The following is a 26,396-nucleotide window of genomic DNA, read 5'->3' as shown; positions in this document are numbered from 1 at the left end:
CGGGAGGGTTGTACCAGTGATTAGCTCAGCAGTCCGGACTACCCTCTGTAGTTTTCTGAGGTCAGATTTAGTAGCTGAGCTGAACCAGACAGTTACTGAAGTGCAGAGGACAGATTCAATGATGGCGGAGTAGAACTGTTTCAGCAGCTACTGTGGCAGGTTGAATTTCCTCAGCTGGCAAAGGAAGTACAACCTCTGCTGGGCCTTTTTCACAATTAAGTCAATGTGAGTGTCCCACTTCAGGTCCTGAGAAATTGTGTTGCCCAGGAACCTGAGTGACTCCACTGCAGTCACAGTGCTGTTCATGATGGTGAGTGGGGGGAGAGCGGGGGGTTTCTCCTGAAGTCCACTATCATCGCCACTGTTTTGAGAGTGTTGAGCTCCAGGTTGTTGAGACTGCACCAGACAGACAGCTCTTTAACCTCCTGTCTGTAAGCAGACTCGTCACCGTCCTGAATGAGGCCAATGAGTGTGGTGTCATCTGCAAATTTCAGGAGCTTGACAGAGGGGTCTTTAGAGGTGCAGTCATTCATTGGTGTACAGGGAGAAGGGCAGTGGGGAGATAACGCAGCCCTGAGGAGCTCCAGTTCTAATTATACGGGTGCTGTATGTGTATTTTCCCAGCCTCACTAGCTGCTGCCTGTCTGTCAGGAAGCTGTTGATCCACTGACAGACGGAGGTGGGCACAGAGAGCTGAGTTAGTTTGGGCAGGAGGAGGTTTGGGATGATCGTGTTAAAGGCCGAGCTGAAGTCCACAAACAGGATCCTCACATAAGTCCCTGGTCTGTATAGATGTTGCAGAACATTATGCAGTCCAATGTTTACTGCATCGTCCACAGACCTGTTTGCTCTGTAGGCAAACTGAAGAGGATTTTTCAAATGACTTCATGACCACAGATGTTAGAGCCAGAGACCTGTAGTCATTTAGTCCTGTAATTTTGGATTTTTTGGGGATGGGGATGATGGTGGAGGGTTTGAAGCATGAAGTAACTTCACACAGCTCCAGTGATCTGTGGAAGATCTGTATGAAGATGGGGGCCAGCTGGTCAGCACAGGATTTCAGACAGACTGATGGAACACAATCTGGGCCTGGTGCCTTTTTCCTATAATGGAAAACTGTTAAACGTTTCTTAATAAAATAGTGAGCAAATGAAGATTAAAATCTCAGATCCACATGAAGCTTTCTATTGGTTAGTGATGTTCTTGACTGTTCTCAATTGGTGATGAGTAAACTCTACAAGCCCAGAGGAGAATTAAAGTTAATCAATTAAGCTGAAAGGGGAGGAGCCACCTTAATTCAAAGCTCTACTAAATAGCAAAGCCAACACTCGTGTGTATTGGAGTCTTGTACCAAAGTTTGTCAGAATGGGTTTCTTGCAAGGTGTGTTAGTGTTGGTTGTGATTGTGGCTTTTGACCTGAAGAATGCATGGGGAAGTTTGAGACACAGTCAAAGTCCAAGCATCATGAAACCACAATCAGCTTCCAGAGGTCCTGTTCTTTCATCTCAAGGGTTCTTGAATCCTTTCCAAAAGGCTTCTCAGTTTCAGAGTTTTGACTCCAGAAAATTTGCACAAGAGCCTCTTGGTTCTCAAGAAAAGCAACTGTTGCAGGGTTCAGTCAAGCCTCTGGACTGGAGGTTTCCCATTGTTCCAGAGGTGCCAAGGGAGTTGGCGGTGAACTTCCAGTTGAGGCAACCTGTGACTCCCAGTAGTGTGGCTGTTCAGTGCAGTGAGAACCGGGTTCATGTGGAGGTGAAGAAAGATTTGTTTAGCAATGGTCAGCTGATCCAGCCATCTGGTTTGTCTATGGGAGGCTGTCCTGTTGTCCGTGAGGACTCTGCCTCTGGGGTGCTCATCTTTGAATATGAACTACAGGACTGCAATAGTGTGCTGATGGTAAGAACTGTTGAGTCTTACTGGATTAACCAATAAAAACAAAGGTTCTTCATAGGCACCAAATGTTACTTGATTGTTTAACGTCCACAGAACCATTTGTTTCTTCTAAAAACTGCTAACTGAAAGCTTCTTCAGGGAACCAAAAGTACTTCTATGGCATGGCTGCTAAAACACCATTTTGAATATCTTAAGCGTAGTTGATGAGAACTGACTTTAACAACTTCCATCTCTCTCAGATGACTGAGAATGAGCTTGTCTACACCTTTGCTCTTACCTACACTCCTGTGGCATTTGCTGGCACTCCGATTACTCGTGCTGAGGGTGCACTTGTTGGTGTTCAATGCCATTATCAAAGGTAAGTGACTAGATGTGACTTTCAGCAGTGTTTCTTGTGGTGTTGCAACTGGAAGGTTGTTTTTGGTATCTCCTTGAACTGCAGGTTATTTAATGTGAGCAGTAATGCCTTGAATCCAACTTGGGTCCCTTATGCCTCAACGGAGGTTGGCGAGGACATCTTGCAGTTCTCTCTGAACCTCATGATGGGTTTGTGCAGCTTTAGATCTTAAGCCTTGTGAATGTGGCTGTGCCTAAACTGTTCTTTCCTCTTGCAGATGACTGGTCCTATCAGAGGCCTTCAAACGTGTACTACTTGGGTGACATTATTAATATTGAGGCATCCGTGAAGGTGTACAACCACGTCCCACTGCGTGTGTTTGTGGATAGCTGTGTGGCCACCCAAGTACCTGATGTGAATTCTGTTCCGAGATATTCCTTCATTGAGAATCATGGGTAAAGTCATGTTACTTGATTCTCTAGATCTGATTAAGTTTGTTCAGTGAGCACTTGGTCACTGAGAATTGGGGTGAGTCAAGTGAATATAGGTTTAGTTCCTTTTGGTAAGTGCTTTTTGTTGTCACTGACTAACTATCCCAGTGTTCATACTATCATCCTAAATGGTATGTGAGATTAAAATTTGTCTGGAAGCATAGCATGTTGAAAAGTGTATGCTAAAAGTCCCTGGATGTTCCATTTGAGATTTGAAGTGTGGACCTATGCGCAGTCTAATAGCTAATGTTGCCCACAATCCTTTGTGCTCTGGGTAGGAATTGGTTTAGATCTACAAACGTGTACTATGGTGTTAAAACCACAAATGTGGTGCATGTAGGCAACTGGTTGACACTTCGATAAAGGGCTTTGAGTTGCTAATCAACACTTAAACCGGTTAAAAAAAAAAAACGCAATTTAAACTTTATAAACCTGTTTGGGCATTAACTTTTAAATGCATGCAAAAGTTAGCAGAGTTCATCATGGGAAGACCGTGTCTGGCAGAACAACGTGGTACTTTTCTCTCCAGTATGGTAGGAAGTTACGTTTTTAAATGTGGAGGATGTTAACTATGGTGACAGGCCAGTTTAGTGACCAGGTACATGTAGCTAACAGACTGCTGTTGCATAAAGAGACAATGGTGTGGTAGCTTGTCTCAAAGCGTAGTACTGCAAGTAGCCACATTGGGACGCAGCACGGGTCATGGCACTTGATGCGTGAAGTTGGTGTTCTTGAGCTGCTCTTTAACCACGTTGTGCCAGAGAATTGGGGTAAGATCTGGTGACTTGATGCTGTAGAGACGACTGAGTTCTTTGTCACCACTCTATCAGGTGCTTTGTGGATGCCAAGGCTACAGCTTCCAGCTCCCGCTTCATGCCTCGAACCCAGGAAGACAAGATCCGGTTCCAGCTGGAGACCTTCAGGTTTCAGGGAGGAGACAGTCCTTCTGTACGTGCTACGTTGAATGAATCTGACTTCTCTTCCCATCTGCTTTGGTTTTGTGACCTCTCACCTGTGTCTCTTGCAGATCTACATAACATGTACTGTGAAGGCCACTCTTGCTTCTGCACCCAGTGATGCTTTCCGCAAATCCTGTTCCTTCTCCAACGGGTATGTTCATGCTGCTTAAGAACACAGTGAAGGTGCTGTGTCTGATTTTTCTTGTTGCAGGTGGCTTGCTGCTGATGGGAACCACCAGGCTTGTGGTTGCTGTGACTCAACATGTGGTCCTGGTGTTGGAAATGCTGCTCCTATTGGGGGTAGGTAGCTACTTTAAGGTTGCTTTTGACACTTCATGTGCTCTACTTAACTTGGGTATTTGCTTTTTCTAGGTGTTCAGTGGGAAGGCAATGCCTCACTCGGTCCTGTAGTGGTTAAAGAGCCACAGAAGACTTTAGCTGGACTTCAGTAAATGAGAACCTATTGCTGGCTTTCAATAAATGCAAGACCCTATTGATTCTGCTTTTCTCTAGTTTAACCAGTTTATTTGTCCTGTAGCTGTGGGGAAACTGGTAGTCATACGGTCCCTCTTTCTAGAAGGAAAAGCCTCCTTCTCAGTAGGGAAGTTAACTAGTCCTTTAAAGTGACCTACTGTGAACTTGGTTGAAGCTCAGTTTAAAGAATTAAGTGGACTCTGTTGCCCATGATGCTATAAATTGTTCTGCCAATCAGAGTCTCCGCCTCAAGATTTGAACACCCACTTCCCTGAAGCACTGCAGATATTTTGTATGCATCTTATGTTGTGAACTACAGGTGCATCTCAAATTAGAATATCATGGAAATTTTTGGTAATTTAAAAAAAAAAACGAAACTTAAAGTCTAGATTTGTTCTGCGCACTGAAATACTTCAAGAGGTTTATTTTTAATTCTTATGGTTATGACTTACAGCTTTGGAAAATGTAAAAATTCAGAATCAAAATTGGAATATTCTATTTTGAGCTTGATTAATTGGAGTAAACACTGGGTATCTCCTGGGCTGGTTTAGAACATGCAACCACAATAATGGGACTCGCTTGTCCAGAAGGCGATCAACACCCTCCACAAGGAGGGTAAGCCACGGAAGGTCATTGCTGAAAGGGCTGGCTGTTCAGAGTGCTGTATCAAAATATATTCATGGAAAGTTGAAGGAAAAAGTGTGGTAGGAAAATGTCCACAAGCAGCAGGGATGACCACAGCCTTGGGAGGATTGTCAGGAAAAGCAGATTCAAGAACTTGGGGGGAGCTTCACAAGGAGTGGACTGAAACCAGAGTCGGCACATCAAGAGTCACCGTGCTCAGACGTCTTCGGGAAAAGGGCTCCAGCTGTCACATTCCTAGAATCAAGCCACTCTTGAACCAGAAAAAATGTCATTAGCATTTCACCTGGGGTAAGGAGAAAGAACTGGACTGTTGCTCAGTGATCCAAAGTCCTCTTTTCGGATGAAAGTGAATTTATTCTTTCATTTGGAAATCAAGGTCTGGAGGAAGACTAGAAAGGCACAGAATCCAAAGTCCAGTGTGAAGTTTCTGAAGTGAGTGATGATTCGTGATGTTGGCTGGTGTTGGACCATTGTTATTTATCAAGTCCAAAGTCATGCAGCCATCTACCAGGAGATTTTGGAGCACTTTATGCTTCCATCTGCTGACAGGCTTTATGTAGATGCTGATTTCATTTTGCAGCAGGACGTAAGCACCTGGCCACAGTGCCAAAACCACTTCCAAGTGGTTTTCTGACCATGATATTATTGTGCTTGATTGGCCAGCCAAGTCACCTGACCTGAACCTCACAGAGAATCTATGGGGTATTGTGAAGAGGAAGATAAGTAACATCTGACAAACAATACAGGTTACACCTCAGCAGTGCCACAGGCTGATCGCCTTCATGCCACGCCACATTAAAGCAGTAATTTGTGCAAAAGGAGCCCCAACCAAGTATTGGGTGCATAATTAAACCTGCTTTGGAGATCTTGAACATTTCTATTTGTAAATCTGTTTTTGATTGATCTTTGAGAAAATATTCACATTTTTTGTAATACTGATTTTTATTTTTATTTTTCCTAAGCTGTAAGTCATAACCATCAGAATTAAAATGAAAAACTCTTGAAATCTTTCAGTTTGTGTGCGATGAATCTAGAATATAAGAAAGTTTGCTTTGTTGAGAACTTTTCCATGATATTTAATGAGAATTTCTTTCCCGAGAATCTTTTGAGACGCACATGTAATTGAACTTTTCCATGATATTTTAATCTTTTGAGACGCACATGTAATTGCTTTCTAGATGTTTGCTACATTCAAATGAATAATTTCACCTCTCATCAACAAATAGAATTTATCATTTTAAATGTGTTTTTCCCAATATACCTTGACAGTCCATCACACATCACAAATCCATCACTTGCTCAGCAATGGAACCACCAGCTGTTTGGGATTGACATGCACTGAAGGAAAAATTCACAATGAAGAGTAAAAAAGGATGATAATGTTTAGGCCCATTTATCGTACCTGAACAATTACAGGTGACTTCTGAGCTGCTTAGCCCCTCCCATTTTGCCAATTTACTAATATTTTCCTTTCTACTCATACTCAGTCTTATTTGAGTGAATCACTGCTGCATCAAATTTTATTTAGGTATGTATGATGTTACCATTAAACCATAGTGACTACATTAAAAACTAAACTAAAAATTATTAATGATTATTTGTGATTATTAATCATTTTTTATGAATGCTTTTTAGATGCCATTAACTATCTATAATGGAAAACTGTTAAACGTTTCTTAATAAAATAGTGAGCAAATGAAGATTAAAATCTCAGATCCACATGAAGCTTTCTATTGGTTAGTGATGTTCTTGACTGTTCTCAATTGGTGATGAGTAAACTCTACAAGCCCAGAGGAGAATTAAAGTTAATCAATTAAGCTGAAAGGGGAGGAGCCACCTTAATTCAAAGCTCTACTAAGTAGCAAAGCCAACAATGATGGGTATTGGAGCATTGTGCCAAAGTCTGTTAGAATGGGTTTCTTGCAAGGTGTGTTAGTGTTGGTTGTGATTGTGGCTTTTGACCTGAAGAATGCATGGGGAAGTTTGAGACACAGTCAAAGTCCAAGCATCATGAAGCCACAATCAGCTTCCAGAGGTCCTGTTCTTTCTTCTCAAGGGTTCTTGAATCCTTTCCAAAAGGTTTCTCAGGTTCAGAGTTTTGACTCCAGAAAATTTGCGCAAGAGCCTCTTGGTTCTCAAGAGAAGCAGCTATTGCAGGGTCCAGTCAAGCCTTTGGACTGGAGGTTTCCCATCGTTCCGGAGGTGCCAAGGGAGTTGGCGGTGAACTTCCAGTTGAGGCAACCTGTGACTCCCAGTAGTGTAGCTGTTCAGTGCAGTGAGAACCGGGTTCATGTGGAGGTTAAGAAGGATTTGTTTAGCAATGGTCAGCTGATCCAGCCATCTGGTTTGTCTATGGGAGGCTGTCCTGTTGTCCGTGAGGACTCTGCCTCTGGGGTGCTGATCTTTGAATATGAACTACAGGACTGCAATAGTGTGCTGATGGTAAGAACTGTTGAGTCTTACTGGATTAACCAATAAAAACAAAGGTTCTTCATAGGCACCAAATGTTACTTGATTGTTTAACGTCCACAGAACCATTTGTTTCTTCTAAAAACTGCTAACTGAAAGCTTCTTCAGGGAACCAAAAGTACTTCTATGGCATGGCTGGTGCTAAAACACCATTTTGAATATCTTAAGCGTAGTTGATGAGAACTGACTTTAACAACTTCCATCTCTCTCAGATGACTGAGAATGAGCTTGTCTACACCTTTGCTCTTACCTACACTCCTGTGGCATTTGCTGGCACTCCGATTACTCGTGCTGAGGGTGCACTTGTTGGTGTTTCAATGCCATTATCAAAGGTAAGTGACTAGATGTGACTTTCAGCAGTGTTTCTTGTGGTGTTGCAACTGGAAGGTTGTTTTTGGTATCTCCTTGAACTGCAGGTTATTTAATGTGAGCAGTAATGCCTTGAATCCAATTTGGGTCCCTTATGCCTCAACGGAGGTTGGCGAGGACATCTTGCAGTTCTCTCTGAACCTCATGATGGGTTTGTGCAGCTTTAGATCTTAAGCCTTGTGAATGTGGCTGTGCCTAAACTGTTCTTTCCTCTTGCAGATGACTGGTCCTATCAGAGGCCGTCAAACGTGTACTACTTGGGTGACATTATTAATATTGAGGCATCCGTGAAGGTGTACAACCACATCCCACTGCGTGTGTTTGTGGATAGCTGTGTGGCCACCCTAGTACCTGATGTGAATTCTGTTCTGAGATATTCCTTCATTGAGAATCATGGGTAAAGTCATGTTACTTGATTCTCTAGATCTGATTAAGTTTGTTCAGTGAGCACTTGGTCACTGAGAATTGGGGTGAGTCAAGTGAATATAGGTTTAGTTCCTTTTGGTAAGTGCTTTTTGTTGTCACTGACTAACTATCCCAGTGTTCATACTATCATCCTAAATGGTATGTGAGATTAAAATTTGTCTGGAAGCATAGCATGTTGAAAAGTGTATGCTAAAAGTCCCTGGATGTTCCATTTCAGATTTGAAGTGTGGACCTATGCGCAGTCTAATAGCTAATGTTGCCCACAATCCTTTGTGCTCTGGGTAGGAATTGGTTTAGATCTACAAACGTGTACTATGGTGTTAAAACCACAAATGTGGTGCATGTAGGCAACTGGTTGACACTTCGATAAAGGGCTTTGACTTGCTAATCAACACTTAAACCGGTTAAAAAAAAAAATGCAATTTTAAACTTTATAAACCTGTTTGGGCATTAACTTTTTTTTAAATGCATGCAAAAGTTAGCAGAGTTCATCATGGGAAAGACCGTGTCTGGCAGAACAACGTGGTACTTTTCTCTCCAGTATGGTAGGAAGTTACGTTTTTAAATGTGGAGGATGTTAACTATGGTGACAGGCCAGTTTAGTGACCAGGTACATGTAGCTAACAGACTGCTGTTGCATAAGGAGACAATGGTGTGGTAGCTTGTCTCAAAGCGTACTACTGCAAGTAGCCACATTGGGACGCAGCATGGGTCATGGCACTTGATGCCTGAAGTTGGTGTTCTTGAGCTGCTCTTTAACCACGTTGTGCCAGAGAATAGATCCAATACCAGCTGACTTCATGCTATAGAGAGGACATGCAGTTCTTTGTCACCACTCTATCAGGTGCCTTGTGGATGCCAAGGCTACAGCTTCAAGCTCCCGCTTCATGCCTCGAACCCAGGAAGACAAGATCCGGTTCCAGCTGGAGACCTTCAGGTTTCAGGGAGGAGACAGTCCTTCTGTACGTGCTACGTTGAATGAATCTGACTTCTCTTCCCATCTGCTTTGGTTTTGTGACCTCTCACCTGTGGTGTCTCTTGCAGATCTACATAACATGTACTGTGAAGGCCACTCTTGCTTCTACACCCAGTGATGCTTTCCGCAAATCCTGTTCCTTCTCCAACGGGTATGTTCATGCTGCTTAAGAACACGGTGAAGGTGCTGTGTCTGATTTTTCTTGTTGCAGGTGGCTTGCTGCTGATGGGAACCACCAGGTTTGTGGTTGCTGTGACTCAACATGTGGTCCTGATGTTGGAAATGCTGCTCCTGTTGGGGGTAGGTAGCTACTTTAAGGTTGCTTTTGACACTTCATGTGCTCTACTTAACTTGGGTATTTGCTTTTTCTAGGTGTTCAGTGGGAAGGCAATGCCTCACTCGGTCCTGTAATGGTTAAAGAGCGACAGAAGACTTTAGCTGGACTTCAGTAAATGAGAACCTATTGCTGGCTTTCAATAAATGCAAGACCCTATTGTTTCTGCTTTTCTCTAGTTTAACCAGTTGATTTGTGCTGTAGCTGTGGGGAAACTGGTAGTCATACGGTCCCTCTTTCTAGAAGGAAAAGCCTCCTTCTCAGTAGGGAAGTTAACTAGTCCTTTAACGTGACCTACTGTGAACTTGGTTTAAGCTCAGTTTAAAGTATTAAGCAGACTCTGTTGCCCATGATGCTATAAATTGTTCTGCTAATCAGAGTCTCCACCCAAGATTTGAACACCCAGTTCCCTGAAGCACTGCAGATTTTTTTGTATGCATCTTATGTTGTGAACTACAGGTGCATCTCAAATTAGAATATCATGGAAATTTTTGGTAATTTAAAAAAAAAAACCAAACTTAAAGTCTAGATTTGTTCTGCACACTGAAATAATTCAAAAGGTTTATTTTTAATTCTGATGGTTATGACTTGCAGATTTGGACAATTTAAAAATTGAGTATCAAAATTGGAGTATTCCATTTTGAGCTTGATTAATCGGAGTAAACACTGGGAATCTCCTGGGCTAGTTTAGAACATGCAACCACAATAATGGGACTTGCTTGTCCAGAAGGTGATCAACACCCTCCACAAGGAGGGTAAACCACAGAAGGTCACTGCTGTATCAAAATATATTCATGGAAAGTTGACAAGGAAAAAATGTGGTAGGAAAAGGTCCAAAAGCATTGGAGCATTGTGCCAATGTTTGTTAGAAAGTGGGCTTCTTGCAAGGTTGTTCTGACTGTGGGATCATACCTGAAGAATATATGGGAAACTGAGACAGTCAAAGTCCAAGCACCATGAAGCTGCAATCAGCTCCATCTTCCAGAGGGCCTGTTCTTTCTTCTTGGTATTTTGAATCCTTTCCAAAAAAAACTTCTCATTTTCAGAGTTTTGACTCCAGAAAATTTGCTCAAGAACCTCTAGGTTCTCAACAGAAGCAGCTGATGCAGGGTCCAGTCAAGCCTTTGGACTGGAGGTTTCCCATAGTTCCATAAGATCAAATCATATTCAACTTTATTGTCACTGCACATGTAAGGTACAAGGCAGCGAAATGCAGTTAAAAGCAGTGAGAACCGGGTTTTTGTAGAGGTAAAGGATTTGTTTAGCAATGGTCAACTGATCTAGCCATCTGGTTTGTCTATGGGAGGCTGTCCTGTTGTCAGTGAGGACTCTGCCTCTGGGGTGCTCATCTTTGAATATGAACTACAGGACTGCAATATTGTGCTGATGGTAAGAACTGTTGAGTCCTACTGGATTAACCAACAAAAACAAAGGTTCTTCATAGGCGTCAATTGTTACTTGTATGTTTAACATCCACAGAACTTTTTGGTTTCTTTTTAAAAACTGAGCTTCTTTGAGGAACCAAAAGTACTTCTATGGCATGACTGCTAAAACACCATTTTGAACATTTTATTTAAGAGTGTAGTTGATGTGAACCCACTTGGTAACAACTTCCATCTCTTACAGATGACTCAGAATGAGGTTGTCTACACCTTTGCTCTTACCTACACTCCCGTGGCATTTGATGGCACTCCGATTAACCATGCCAAGGGTGCACTTGTTGGTGTTCAATGCCACTATTAAAGGTAAATGACCAGATGTGACTCAGCAATGTTTCTTGTGGTGTTGCAACTGGAAGATTGTTTATTTGGTACCTCCTTGAACTGCAGGTTCTTTAATGTGAGCAGTAATGCCTTCAAGCCAACTTGGGTCCCCTATGCCTCAGCGGAGGTTGGCAAGGACTTCTTGCTGTTTTTCCTGAACCTCATGACGGGTTTGCGCATTTTTAGACCTTAAATAGTAAAAACATTTCACAATATTAATGCGTTAGCAAATGCAACTTTCTGTATTTTGGATCAAATAAATGCAGGCACATGTCATGTTGAAATATATAAATGAATGTCACATACCTGGCATTTCCAAAATGTATATTGTTTATGTGCTCTGAAGGACATACTTTTTTTGAAGAGATGGGAGTGTGTGCCTCGCTTGGTCTTAGCTGTGTTCCAGGTTCTTGAGTGGGCTGCTTATTGGGCTGCTATTTATCTGAAATAAAAAAAGTAAGCTTGCTGTTTATGCAAATAAACTGCATTATTAACATTATTGCGATGGTCACTGATATTAGTAGTAATTTATAGGAAAAAAATAACACAATTACCACAAAGCACATTTATTGTCAGTGATATTTACAGCTTACTTGATACACTTTTCTTTCTTTTTTTTTACCTCAGACGCTTGCAAACACCAATGACGGGATATAACACATTAAAAATATTTACACCAGAGCAGATATTGATGAACAGAAGCTTAGTTACATTCTTGGAAACACAAGCATGCTTTGTATGAAGGCCTATATAATATATATAGTTATAAACATATATGGCTATATTCGTGAACTGAGAATAGCAGTAAAGTACACAGTAAAGTTTTGTCTAATCATTCTTACTGACATTAAGCTAGCAACATTATAACTCGTATTACTTTTATATTGTATTGCTGTCTATGTTATAGAACATAAAAAAACAAACATCCTGGCATGGTGAAACATTGAGATGATGTAAATGAAACTTCATAATGTTTCACCTGATTATACATTTAGTCAGTAATAATATTCTGGAAAAAGTCTAACTAGTAAAATGTGTACAAGTTATATGAAAACTAATATTAGTATAATATAAGATTAGTAATAAAAAAAAAAGACTTATGTTTATCTCATGGGTCAAGCCGCTTCGTTCTTCTGCTGGGGTAAGCCTCTCAGCGGTCTTATTGAGGTGAATTATGTTCCTTTCACGCGAGCGAACAGTAACATTTTAAAAAACGTGTAGTACAGTCTCGCTGCTTTGTTTGCTGCTGTGAGGGTGGTTACTGCCGCGAGCTTCAAGATTATAACAATAGCGCGCTCGGCGCGTGGGCATGGTCGCATTAGATATAATGAAGGGAGACGCGAAAGACGGACATCGCGTTGTTTTCATATGGATTACTTTATCACAGAATGTTTTTGGTAGCACTTGCTTAGTTTAAAAGTTTAGTTTAGATTAGTTTAAAAGTAGACATGTCAAGCTTTCTATAGATATATCTCTCATGTCTCTGTGTTGAGTATTCACTCAGTATTACAGTTCATTTTAATGACGCATTTCTGAATAAAGATCACTGCAGACCAAGGCGGCAGACAGCGCACTCTGTTTATCTTTATTTTATAAATGCCCAAAGTTTTGTTGTTATTATGTGTTGATACAAATAAAAGTAGACCCTTTACAGATTCGATTGATGTATTGCTCTTATCTGTACGATCAAAACTAAAAGTGTAATTTAAGTTCTTTTCGGAGTTATCAGGAGAAAATGCCTCAACACACGTATACCTGGGCATCGACTTGGTCTAGGGGGTTTTGGGGGCCTGGAGAAGTTGACATCCCCTGACTTTTGTGCTTTTTTTTTTCAGTTGCTTATAAATAGATACATGGCTAAAGTCTAATAACACTGTAATCAGTACAAACTGGGCTACAATAATACGTAAATAGCATGTATATACATGATTGTGTTTTTGAGAAAACAACGTTTATGCATGGTTAGTAAAAACTAAAATTTTGAAGTCACTGAAGTAAGGTCAAAAAACACATACAAAACATTTGTTCACAGGCCTGTCAAACCTGGAGCTTGTAGCCTAGAATTTTTGCTTCAAAATGATGTGAGAATCATCTTGTTTACTCACTCACTTGTTTACTCACTCACAGAAAACAATAGATTGATTTAAATTTTCTAAGACACTTTTTGTTTCAAAAGGGCATATGCGAGTAGGCGTCAACTATCATGAATATTTGTGTGACTCACACCTGAGAAGACAAAGACCCACAAAATGAGCTGCATAATGAGCCTTTCAGTCAGGTATGTGACTGAGAGGGAAGAGTTAAAAGAAAGAATGTGAGGACAAAATAAATGCATATATTTTTAGGTTTGTAGTTTATTTAGAATATATTTAATTATCCCTCAAAATAACTTAAGATTCACTTGCGAGTGCAGTTAAACAGTTTATTAGGAACAATCAAAGCTGACTTTCAAAGCTGAATTTTTAGCATCATTACTCCAGTCACACAATCCTTCAGAGATCATTCTAATATTATGATTTGTTACTCAAAAAAACATTTATTATTATTATTAATTTTGAAAAGAGATGACTTTTTTTATTAATTGATTGAAACAGCAACGTTTGTAACCTGATTATTGTATTTATCATCACTTGTGTGCTAAATAAGTTATATATAACTAAGTTATTTTATAAGTTAACTTATAAAATAAGTTATATATACTGACTCCCCGCTTTTAAATGGTATAGTGTATATTGTTACACTTGGAGTAAGACTGGGGTAATGATGCTGAAAATTTAGCTTTGATCACAGGAATAAATTATATTTTAAAATATATTCAAATAGAAACCAGTTATTTTAAGGACTGTAAAAATATGAACTAATGAAGCAGAGCAGGATTTACAAGCTTGTTTTGACCTCTCTGATTGGAGAGTTTTTGAAGCTGCTGCCACCGATCTGGATGAGCTCACAGAGATTGTAACATCATATATCAGTTTCTGTGAAGACATTTGCATTCCTACCAGGACTCATCTAACTTACAACAATGACAAACCATCGTTCACTGCAAAACTCAGACAGCTCCGTCAGGCCAAAGAAGATGCTAACAGGAATGGGGACATGTGTATTGTATAAACAGGCCAAATACACACTGGAGAAGGAGATCAAAGTGGCAAAGAGTAATTATTCTGAAAAAAATGACACAGTTCACTTCCATCGACTTCCAGCATCAGTGTGGAAAAGTCTGAAGGAGATCACCAACTACAAGACACCATCCCCCAGCACTGTGGAGAATCAACAGCTGGCACATGATCTGAATGAAGACAGACAGCAGCTAGTGAGGCAACACCCAACACCCACCCTGAACACCTCTCCACACAACTGTTCACACCATTTACACCTTATGCAACCCCCCTTTCCCCCATACCTGCAATTCAGATCAGCGAAGATGAGGTGTGCCAGGTCTTCCGGAAGCAGAAAAAGAAAAAGCACCAGGCCCAGATTGTGTTAAACCAGACTGTCCCCATCTTCACACAGATCTTCAACAGATCACTGGAGCTGTGTGAAGTTACTTCATGCTTCAAACCCTCCACCATCATCCCCATCCCAAAGAAATTCAAAATTACAGGACTAAATAACTACAGGCCTGTGGCTCTAACGTCTGTGGCCATGAAGTCATTTGAAAAACTGGTGCTGGCCCACCTGAAGGACATTACTGGACCCTTACTGGATCCTCTTCAGTTTGCCTACAGAGCAAACAGGTCTGTGGATGATGCAGTCAACATTGGACAGCATTATGTTCTGCAACATCTAGACAGACCAGGGACTTATGTGAGGATCCTGTTTTTGGACTTCAGCTCGGCCTTTAGCACTATCATTCCAAACCTCCTCCTGCCCAAACTAACTCAGCTCTCCATGCCCACCTCCATCTGTCAGTGGATCAACAGCTTCCTGACAGACAGACAGCAGCTAGTGAGGCTGGGAAAATACACATCCACCACCCGTATGATCAGCACTGGAGCTCCTCAGGGCTGCGTTCTCTCCCCACTGCTCTTCTCCATGTACACCAACGACTGCACATCTAAAGACCCCTCTGTCAAGCTCCTGAAATTTGCAGACGACACCACACTCATCTGCCTCATCCAGGATGGTGACGAGTCTGCTTACAGACAGGAGGTTAAAGAGCTGTCTGTCTACTGCAGTCTCAACAACCTGGAGCTAAACACGCTCAAAACAGTGGAGATGATAGTGGACTTAAACCCCCCATCTCCCCCCACTCACCATCATGGACAGCACTGTGACTGCAGTGGAGACATTCAGGTTCCTGGGTACAACAATCACTCAGGACCTAAAGTGGGACATTCACATTGACTCCATTGTGGAAAAAGCCCAGCAAAGGTTGTATTTCCTTCGCCAGCTGAGGAAGTTCAACCTGCCACAGGAGCTGCTGACACAGTTCTACACCGCCATCATTGAATCCATCCTCTGCACTTCTATAATCTGACCTCAGAAAACTACAGAGAGTAGTCTGGACTGCTGAGCGAATCATTGAAAGTGAAAGTCGTGACATTTGTCAAGTATGGTAACCCATACTCTGAATTGGTGCTCTGCATTTAACCCATTCAAGTGCACACACAGCAGTGAGAAGTGAACACACAGTGAACAGACACCCGGACCAGTGGGCAGCTATATCCAGTGCCCGGGGAGCAACTGGGGGTTCAGTACCTTGCTCAAGGGCACTTCAGCCATGGGTATTGAGGGTGGAAGAGAGCGCTGTATCATTCACTCCCTCCCACCTACAACTCCTGCCAGCACCGAGACTCGAACCTGTAACCTTCATATAACAATTCCAAATCTACAAACATTAGGCCACAGCTGCCCCCATTGGTACAACCTTCCCTTCTATTTAAGAACTGTACTCCAGTACCAGAGTGAGCAAAAGGGCTGGCAAAATCACTCTGGACCCCTCACATCCAGCACACTCCATCTTTGAACTGTTGCCATCTGGTTGACACTACAGAGCTCTGAGCACCAGAATGACCAGACACAGGAACAGTTTCTTCCCCAAGGCAATCCATCTCATTGAAATACCTGTGGAACACACAACACTATTTATACACTCATACACTTATTTATCTAACACACATACCTAGTCTACACTTAAAATCTGCACATAATATTCCTGTACATACAAAAGTGTATTGTAATATATCTGCACATACAATTGTCAATTTGTAAATTGTTATTCCTTACTCACTTGTTAGATTTTATTTTATTTTTTATTCTTTTATTATTTATATAGTTTTTGTTCTGTCGCTGTCATTCTGTTGCACTTCGGAAGCTTCTGTCATGAAAACAAATTCCTCGTATGTGTAAACATACAGTACCTGTCAATAAAGCTGGCACAGCCAAAAATCGTGCAGTGTGTCTTGGGCTTTACACAGCACAGTGGCACTATTAATATCATTACTCTGAGTTTAGGATGATTGACTCTGATTCTTCTGTTACATTATAATTTTACTTAAAGACAGTCAAGAACTGATTTCCACTTAAAACTCAAGATCAACAATTGAAGTTGTATTTTAAAACAAAATCCGTAAGTAATCCACATGACACAGTCCATCAATCAACCAGTCCTGTGAAGCAAAAACCTGCGTGTTTGTAAGAAACAAATTATTCAAGGCGTTGTAACTTCGAGTCCATAATGTTGCTTCCTTCAGTAAAAAAGTGGCCTCATCTGAATCAGGACAGAATTATGCACAGATCAATCACTCTTTACAAGCAAGTGTTATTATGAATTATGGATATTTTGGCCAGAAGCAACAGTTTAAAGTTTAAAAACATCTTGATGGATTCAAACACACTGCTTTTCCCTTCATAAGACAGTAATTGATATGAATTACTTGTGGATTACTGTGATGTTTTTATCAGCTGTTTGGGCTTGCATTCTGATGCCACCCATTCAGTGCAGTTGATCCATTGTTGATGTGAAGTTAATTTTTTTTTCCAAATTTGTTCCAATAATAAACTAAAAACACTTAAAGAGTCATAATTAATGAATAATCCCTATTACTTGTGTGAACTTTTGTGCTTTTTAATCTATGTTAACTGTCTATCATTAAAAAACTGTCAAAGTTTAATTGTAAAATTGTAAATGAGTGTAGATGAAAACTTCAGATCCATATCAAACCTATTACTGGCTAGTGACACTCTAGCTCCTGGCAATCGACTGTCCTGCAAAGTTCAGCTCCAATGCTAATCAAACACATCTGAAGCAACTAATTAAGGTCTTCAGGATCACTTAAAAATTAAAGGCAGGTTTGTTTGATTAGGGTTGGAGCTAAACTTTGCAGGACAGTCGATCGCCAGGAACAAGGTTGGGCACCCCTGCTCTAGCACGTTCTCATTTGCTACTACATAAACTCTACAAGCCCAGAGGTAATCTATTAAGCTGAAAGGGGAGGAGCTACCTAAATTCAAAGCTGTACTTAATGGCAAAGACAAGCACTGATAGGTAGTGTGTTATTGGTTGTCAGGATGGGCCTTTTGCAAGGTGTGTTAGTGTTGGTTGTGCTTGTAGTATTTGACCTGAAGAATGCATGGGGAAGTTTGAAACACAGTCAAAGTCCAAGCAGCATGAAGCCACAGTCAGATCCAGCTTCCAGAGGTCCTGCTCTTTCTTCTCAAGGGTTTTTGAACCCTTTGCAAAAGACTTCTCATTTTCAGAGTCTGGACTCAAGAGGATTTGCGCAAGAGCCTCTTGGTTCTCAAGAAAAGCAACTGTTGCAGGGTTCAGTCAAGCCTCTGGACTGGAGGTTTCCCATCGTTCCAGAGTTGCAAAGGGAGTTGGCTGTGGATTTGAAGTTGAGGCAACCTGTGACTCCCAGTAGTGTGGCTGTTCAATGCAGTGAGAACCAGGTTCTTGTAGAGGTAAAGAAGGATTTGTTTAGCAATGGTCAACTGATCCAGCCATCTGGTTTGTCTATGGGAGGCTGTCCTGTTGTTGGTGAGGACTCTGTCTCTGGGGTGCTCATCTTTGAATATGAACTACAGGACTGCAATAGTGTGCTGATGGTAAGAACTTTTACTGGGTAATTTGTACACCAAAAAATGTATTACTTGAGTGTTTAACACTTTAACAGGACCTTTCAATTCCTTATAGTGCGAACTTTAAAAACTGCTCACTGAAAGCTTCTTTGGGAATCAAATAATCTGAACTTTTAAGAGTATAGTTGAGAACAACTTCAGGTAACAACTTCAGTCTGTTACAGATGACTGAGAATGAGCTTGTCTACACCTTTGCTCTTACCTACACTCCTGTGGCATTTGCTGGCACTCCAATTACCCGTGCTGAGGGTGCAGTTGTTGGTGTTCAATGCCACTATCAAAGGAAGTGATCAGATGTGACTTTCAGCACTTTCTTGTGGTGTTGCAACTGGAAGGTAGTTTATCTGGTATCTCCTTTACCTGCAGATACTGTAATGTGAGCAGTAATGCCTTGAGGCCAGCTTGGATTACTTATGCCTCAACAAAGTTTGGCGAGGACATCTTGTTGTTCACCCTGAAGCTCATGATGGGTTTGTGCAGTTTCTTTACATCTTAAGCCTTGTGAATGAGGCTGTGCCTAAACTGTTCTTTCCTCTTGCAGATGACTGGTCCTATCAGAGGCCTTCAAACGTGTACTTCCTGGGTGACATTATTAATATTGAGGCATCTGTGAATGGGTACGAACACGTCCCGTTGCGTGTGTTTGTGGACGGCTGTGTGGCCACCCAAGTACCTGATGTGAATGCTCTTCCGAGATACTCCTTCATTGAGAATCATGGGTAAAGTCTTGATTCTATAGTTGACTTATTCTTGAACGTGCTCTGACCACTTTGTCACTGAATTGGCATGAGTCAAATGTGAAGTGACTAGAGGTTCAGAGTCACTGTCCTTGCCTCCCAATGTTCACACTACCCTTCCTTAATGGTATGAGGTTTTAAATAAGTGTCCTAAAGCTTAGTGTGTTGGTGACTGATTTCACCAAGTACATGTTCCTGGGTCATCTTTGTTGATCCTGGAGCAACATTACAATTAACCAATCAGAATTGAGGGATAACTTCAGGAAGTGTTTTAAGCTTATGATCTGGGTTGGGTGCTTCTACACCCTTGTTAATCCGCTATATTTCACACTGAATTAGGGTAAGGTCTAGTGACTTAAAGCTGACTCTACTGGGTTTTTTTTCTTTCCTCCTCCAGGTGCCTTGTGGATGCCAAGGCTACAGCGTCCAGCTCCCGCTTCATGCCTCGAACCCAGGAAGACAAGATCCGGTTCCAGCTGGAGACCTTCAGGTTTCAGGGTGGAGACAGTCCTTCTGTACGTGCTATGTGGCATGAATTTGCCTTCTCTTCCCATCTGCTTTGGTTTTGTGACCTCTCACCTGTGGTGTCTCTTGCAGATCTACATAACATGTACTGTGAAGGCCACCCTTGCTTCTGCACCCAGTGATGCTCTCCACAAATCCTGTTCCTTTGCCAACGGGTATGTTCATGCTGCTTAAGAACACGGTGAAGGTGCGGTGTCTGATTTTTTTTCTTGTTGCAGGTGGCTTGCTGCTGATGGGAACCACCAGGCTTGTGGTTGCTGTGACTCAACATGTGGTCCTGATGGTGGAAATGCTGCTCCTATTGGGGGTAGGTAGCTACTTTTAAGGTTGCTTTTGACACTTCATGTGCTCTACTCAACTTGGGTGTCTGCTTTTTCTAGGTGTTCAATGGGAAGGCAATGCCTCACTCGGTCCTGTAATGGTTCAAGAACGACAGAAGACTTTAGCTGGTTTTCAATAAATGGGGAAACCCTGTTCTTGCTTCTGGTTGTGTAGTTTTAACTAATTTTGAATGTGCTGTAGCTGTGGGGAAACTGGTAGTCATGCTATACTGGTTTTTCTTTCTAGAAGGAAAAGCTCCCTTTTTCTCAGTAGGGAAGTTAACTTAACCTTTAAAGAGACCTGTGAACTTGGTTTAACAATACAGTGGAGTCTGTTGCCCTTGATGCTATAAATTGTTCTGCCAATTGGAGTCTGTGCCCTAAGTTCCACTTGAACACCCACTTCCCTGAAGCACTGCAGAGATTTTGTATGCATCTTATGTTGTGAACTTACTGCTTTCTATATTGGTTAAATTCAAATGAGGTTTTTCTCCTTGCATCACCAAATAAAATTTCAGTTTTAAATTAGTTTCCCAATGTTCCTTGATAGTCTTCTGGACCAGGGTGGGGACCTGCTGGTAAATACATGGTTTGTAGTTGGGTATGTTAGAACACTCTCTGTTTTTGACTTATCAATTCCACATTTCCCAGTTTTTTTTTTTTTTTTTGTTTTTTTTTTAGTACACAAGTTGATTGGTTTTAGGTTTTATGCACTAATTCAGGAAAGTGGCATGCATCTTAAGTTCAGTTAAAAAAAAAAAATCTAAAATATTGTCTCAGAAAAAATGAGTAATTAGTTACTTACAAAAATGTTAATGATTACATTTGAATATTTACTCACAAATTTAATTGAGTTTTTTCCTAAATTGCACTGACTACTCTGAGAAATACGGCCCTATAATTTCCACGATGCGGAAAACACAGATTGGTTCGTAGAATCCAGTCATAAAACTGAATTCCTGTAGCCTAACGCGGACGGAATATGCCACATTTTGGACGAATAAATCAAAAGTAGGTCAGTACACTTGAATCAAAACGTGATATGGACTAGTGCCTGTGAATATTAAGCTGCAAAAAATAATTGCTATTGTTAAACCATGGTAACCACAATTTTAAAAATTTATTTACAAATTTATTTCTTTAAAAATGAATACAAATTATCCATTTGCAAAAAAAAAAAAAAATTACTGTACTTTTATAATAAAAGCATGGTTAATTTTTGTAAGGGAAAAACATGACTCATGTTCAGTATTAGGATTTATCTATGAAGATATTGTAGTGATGTACTAATTTTGACATGTAGGCGATTTAGAAAGTATAGTTTTGTTAAATCTTGAGTATTAAAGTCGTGAGAGAGATAGATATCAGGGCAAAATAAAGAGACTGGAAAGAAAAATGTAAGTGAAGGTGCAGTTCAGGAGAGAACTTTTAATTATTGTACATGTCCCCAACCTAAAGATTGAAACATTTTTATGTCCGGTCCATACAAAAAATATGGCTGACATTGTTTCAGAATTTTGTTTTCTGAGTTTTGAGATTTCCCGATCTGAATATTTTTTCCCAGTCCACCCCTCGTGGAAATTAATGGCGCAGACATGCATTTTCATTACTACACATAGGACACCTGAAGCCTGCTGTGTTTTCAGCCTCAATATATGAGTACATGAACACATAAACATAATCTCTAGAACTGCTCTGAGTCACTTCATGAGCATTTGACTTACTTTGAGAAAACTATCGTCATATCATATAAAAAGATACAGCAATAAATGACTGCCCACTGCTCCATGTGTGTGTTCACAGTGTGTGTGTGTTTTCACTGCTGTGTGTGTGCACTTTGGATGTGTTAAATGCAGAGCACAAATTCTGAGTATGGGTCACCATACTCACATCACTTTCACTGGGTTTTTTTTTTTTTCTTCACTTTTTTCAATGTTTCAAAAAGACACCAATGTTTCAGGAGTTCAGTACACAGAATAGGACATGTGCTTATTAGATAACCATATTTGAGTTGATGTATATGCTTTTATTTATTATTATTATTTTTAATTGACATTTTTTCCCCCAAACCATTGTTAGATGCATTGTTTCCTGAAGATGTGCAAAGATTTGGTTTCAAAAACAGTATCAGTAAACAATTTCTTATGATTTTAAATATGCATTGATCTTCAGATCGATCTCAAAGTAAAAGGCAGTACTAAAGTCTGATTTTGTGGTGGATGTGTTCAAATTTGATCATCTTAATTCAAGTGATGAAGGATTGTGAAAGTCTGGCAGTGTTGAGCTCTACTGTAAGGTTAACCCTGCATGGTATAAATGTTTGAAAATGATTAACTGTAGAAAATAAACATTCATTAGAAATTTAGAAAAGTAATCAAAAAGTAATCAAAAGTAATCAGTTACATTACTTTTATAAAGTAATTGAAAAAGTTACACTACTATTACGTTTAAATAGGGTAACTTGTAATCTGTAACCTATTACATTTCCAAAGTAACCTTCCCAACACTGGTGGCTGTATGTCATGTCACTTTCACATTTTTTTTTTTTCACTTTCATTTGCATATTCAAAGCCATTAACTTGGGATATTTGTCAGCTTTAGAAGAGGAATCTTGTCTTGGCAGGGTTTTTTGTAATTTCTTTGGGGGTGGGGGGTTGAATGTACAACTCCCCAGGAAAGGTGGTGGGTACTAATGCATTTCTTTAGTTATTGGACTTTAAATTCTTACTCCCAGTTAAAGTTAGGTAACATTCTGTACTACTAGCATCTCCAAATGTATTTTAAGCGCCAATATGCTTTATTTTAGACCAGGGTGGAGACTTGTAGGCACATGCATGAGTTGAATAAGAATGACAAATGAAGCGCACTCCTAGTTTTCAACCTGTAAGCATCAACTTTGGTAAAACCTTTCCAACTTTCAGAGTTCTCCACCTTCATTTGGGTTATTTGTAGGTCTTATGCAGTTTAATATGGATGGAATGCATCTACTTTAAAGTTCAGCTTAATGTTTAGAGTGCCAAACTTGCAGAACCTGTACTGATGTAACTGGTTGTGTCCAGTAGCAGCAGATCAGTTATAGTTCCTGAAAATCATTGATTGAATAACAATGAACCTTAATATATTTAATCGAAGATGACTTTTTAAATTCTGTTGGTGTTATTCATGCAGCATCTCAGGCATTTTGTTTCATGTTTCAGTGTGTCAATATCTGAGTGTTGTTTAGACACCATTTTAATGCTTCACAACATAACTACTTAATTTCCATTAAACAGACACCGGCTCATTAATAAAAGACAGACACAACTCTTTTAAGGGTGTTTTAATTTCATTTTTTGTATGCAAAATTGAGTTGAAACAAGTTTTGTTGTGTAAGTCATGAGGACATAAATGGAATGGAATGCCCAGGCCTCAGGCTTTGAGCTCATTTTTTTCCTTTTTCACATCCTTTTTTCCCATGTTCACCTCCTTGACCGTGTCCGTGTCCATGTCCATGTCCCTGACCTTGTCCTTTCCCTTTCCCTTTGCCTTGGCCCTTTCCATGCTTCTACAAGTAGAAGTAAAATCAGACTTGCGGTCTATCATTGGATATGTTATGCAATACAGTAAGTGCATTATTTTTTATTTTTTCACCATTAGAGATAGTTTTTACCTTTCCACCTTCATCTCCTGAGCTCTGTGAGACAGACAATATGACAATATGATTATCATACAACGGAAGAACTACTAACTGTAACTATTTGTGTAAAATTGTAATTGATGTGTAGAAATGTACAGAGTGTTATACCTCGGAGCCAGAACCAGAATCTCCGCACTCCTGCTAATACACAATATGATCAGTGTATCATTTATTAAAACCAGCCTTTAATGTATTTGTATAATTGATATGCAAACTTAAAATGCACATTTATATATTTAAGCAGAATTATAAATATCTAACCTGTTTTTGTGCTGCAGGAGAAATTTGGAAAACAAATATAAGCATAAATAATTGTTCTGATAGCATTTAATCAAAATAACTGTGAAAGCTTAATAAAAAAAAATAATAAAATGTCTTCTGATGCCACAAACAGAAAGACGTCAGTATATCAGAAATATCACTTACGTGGATCACTCATGTCGAGATTTTCAGATATTCAACACGTCCGTAACACTAAACAATGAAAAAGACCTGTAAGCAAGATTCTCTTTGCATGCATGTTCATGTTATATTTATTTTGATGTTTCATAAGATAAAATCCTTGCGAAAGAATTTTCTAAATGGACAAAGAGTGAATTCAGTAACTGAATCAATCTGTTTTGCTATTTGTCATCAAATGCTCACATGAACCATGCATTTGACAAGTATCTGTCGCAGCTAATAAATGAGGAATATCTTACCTCTTGTCTCGTCTTGCTCTCCTGTGTGGAAATGCTGTTTTCTTGCTTGTATTTATACTTTAGATCCGCCCTCAGGTGACACATATACCTGCTCATCCGCACCCAAGGGTGGATAAACAAGTCTGTGGGCTCACATTAAAACATTAGACTAAGAACCGTGAGTTAGCTAAAGAATATTTTAGACATCCACTGTATTTGCTGTATATGTGTGTCTTACTGTAAATGATCAGTATTTGTCTGATTCATGTATTTGATTGGCTGATGCACTGAATACTGAATAAAAATTGTGCAAGTTCCTCTAAAATTAAAAAAGACACAATCCATGAGACGATTGATCAGTGCATGTTAAAAACTGAGTTTCAACATAAATGTTCTGACTATGCTGTAAAATGATGTAGTTGTTTTTTTTTTCATGGCGATAGGAATGTTATCATCCCATTGATGCAGTCCGGATGGAGGAACGCCCAAAACATTTTGGCAGGTACACAGAAACAGACAGTTGAAGGAATCATAATTATGGCCTGTGTTTCCACTTCACTTCTCAAACCAGAAAGTCTACAAAAGTCTGTAAGATCTTGTGAGATGTCAACCCAGTTCAGCCAAACAGTCTGTTTTAATGAGAAATTTGAGAAGATGCATGCAAAACATTTTTTTGAGAAGATGCAGGCAAAACATAACTTATATATATAATTTATTTATTTTTTGGGTCACTGAGTGCTTTAAATTGCTCATAAATTTGCCAAATTTGAGTTTGATTTGAGTATCTGAAATACTAAGACAACAAATGTCTGTTATAGTGCAAAAGAGAAATCACAAATAAATGAAATAGTGATTAAATGGAGACTGTTGTGTCTCAAACTGGAAAAACAAAAATAGGCCTTTTGTTTCTATTTGGAAAAGAAAATTAAAAAATTAAGCAAGTTTGAGTACTTGTAAACTGACACTATTTTGAGCTTTGGATGAACATTGAATGGTTTGTTTGTCTAATATTCTTCTAAAACATAAAGCATTGGGTGTTTGCTCTGTTAATCTGGATTAACTGTTAAAGGGTGAATGAAGAGCCACATAAAGGCTTGTACAACCATCATCTCTAAATGGTTTAATAAAGGATGTTAAAAAGCAGGTATTAGCCATGGGAGAAAATATGCTTCATTGTAATGAAAATAATGTCACAATACATGACAGGCTCATTTTCTTTATACAACATGTAATTTCTTCTTCTTTTTTTTGCATGTGATTTTGGGATAAATTATCATGTTCCTGACAGGTTTCAATAGATTCATCTTGTCACAGTTACCCCTGCGGTTCTTATTCATACACACATTATTGTGACTGTAATTAGTTATCACATGATGAACAGTGATGTCAGCTTTTGTTTAAAGAGCAGCAGAACTCCATGCCAAGAAGGTGAATGTTCTGTGATTCTTAACGACCAGATAATGAACATTACAGATTTATCATGTTTATCATCACAGAATATTGACACGCAGATCGAAGCAAACTGATATGTGGTTGCTAGGGTGTTCTGGGTGGTTGCTAGGTGGTTGATTAAAGCCCACGCTGCAAAATAGATTTTCTTAGTCAGTATTTTTTATTTTGTTTCCAGTACAAATATATAAACATGCTTAAATCAAGATGCATTTACTTGACAAGCAAAATTGCTAAAGATATTATATCTTGTATGGTCCTTGTATGGTCTATTTCAGATTTTTGAAGTGTGTATCCATGCACACACCAATGGCTAATGTTGATTTTCCATTGCACTTTGGCGAAGGATTCAGTGCAGAACTACAGTACAAACACAAAGTGTTAAAAACTACAAACATGGTGGATGTGTGCGGCCGACTGTTAGGTAGAGAGGTTTAGATAAAGGGGTTTGAGCTGCTAGTAATCAACATTTAACCTGATAAAAGTACTGTTCAGCTTTGAAGTGCACATCTAGCCAAGTACAGTTCAAATCCTCAGATGTGTTCTTGCTCCGCCCCTTTTATTGAGGATCCATCAAGAGGTGACTTTGTGCGAACCTGAGGCAGCAAGGTAGCCCAGAATGCATACTAATGCAAATACTACTGTCATTGTGCCATGAATGTAGTTTTACGAGTTTTTCAGGCGAGAATGTAGTTGTTTAAAACTCAAATATGCAGTTTATTTATAAAGATATTTTAAAATTTGCTTCTGCGATTTTGGAGATGTGAGCTGGCTCTGATGTCTCTGTAGT

The 26,396-nt window shown here is 39.8% G+C and overlaps 2 protein-coding genes, 1 long non-coding RNA gene and 1 pseudogene across 3 annotated transcripts; 3 read left to right on the top strand and 1 right to left on the bottom strand.

Annotated features, from left to right (window-relative positions):
- Positions 1–1,329: 1,329 nt before the first annotated feature.
- LOC109058300 (zona pellucida sperm-binding protein 3-like) lies at positions 1,330–4,173 on the top strand. The gene is made up of 8 exons (XM_042773472.1): positions 1,330–1,896; positions 2,133–2,251; positions 2,336–2,439; positions 2,508–2,685; positions 3,552–3,669; positions 3,749–3,831; positions 3,892–3,980; positions 4,053–4,173. The coding sequence occupies exons 1-8, from the start codon at positions 1,366–1,368 to the stop codon at positions 4,130–4,132; spliced, it is 1,302 nt and encodes a 433-aa protein (XP_042629406.1). The 5' UTR covers positions 1,330–1,365; the 3' UTR covers positions 4,133–4,173.
- Positions 4,174–6,675: 2,502 nt separating this feature from the next.
- LOC109063495 lies at positions 6,676–9,532 on the top strand (annotated as a pseudogene).
- Positions 9,533–17,579: 8,047 nt separating this feature from the next.
- LOC109058316 (zona pellucida sperm-binding protein 3-like) lies at positions 17,580–20,326 on the top strand. The gene is made up of 8 exons (XM_042773471.1): positions 17,580–18,186; positions 18,384–18,502; positions 18,586–18,689; positions 18,761–18,938; positions 19,354–19,471; positions 19,554–19,636; positions 19,700–19,788; positions 19,862–20,326. Exons 1-8 carry the CDS (start codon positions 17,650–17,652, stop codon positions 19,939–19,941), a joined length of 1,308 nt encoding a protein of 435 aa, XP_042629405.1. The 5' UTR covers positions 17,580–17,649; the 3' UTR covers positions 19,942–20,326.
- A 2,779-nt stretch (positions 20,327–23,105) lies between these two features.
- Positions 23,106–24,336, bottom strand: LOC109058314. Its single transcript, XR_002012425.2, has 6 exons — positions 24,179–24,336; positions 23,904–23,951; positions 23,739–23,749; positions 23,586–23,615; positions 23,451–23,474; positions 23,106–23,345 (listed from the first exon to the last, which is right to left on the bottom strand). It is a non-coding gene; the product is annotated as an uncharacterized LOC109058314 (long non-coding RNA).
- Positions 24,337–26,396: the final 2,060 nt, after the last annotated feature.

This window comes from Cyprinus carpio, chromosome A17 (genome assembly GCF_018340385.1).
Source record: "Cyprinus carpio isolate SPL01 chromosome A17, ASM1834038v1, whole genome shotgun sequence".
NCBI lineage: Eukaryota > Metazoa > Chordata > Actinopteri > Cypriniformes > Cyprinidae > Cyprinus > Cyprinus carpio.
This window is presented reverse-complemented; position numbering and strand designations above follow the sequence as displayed.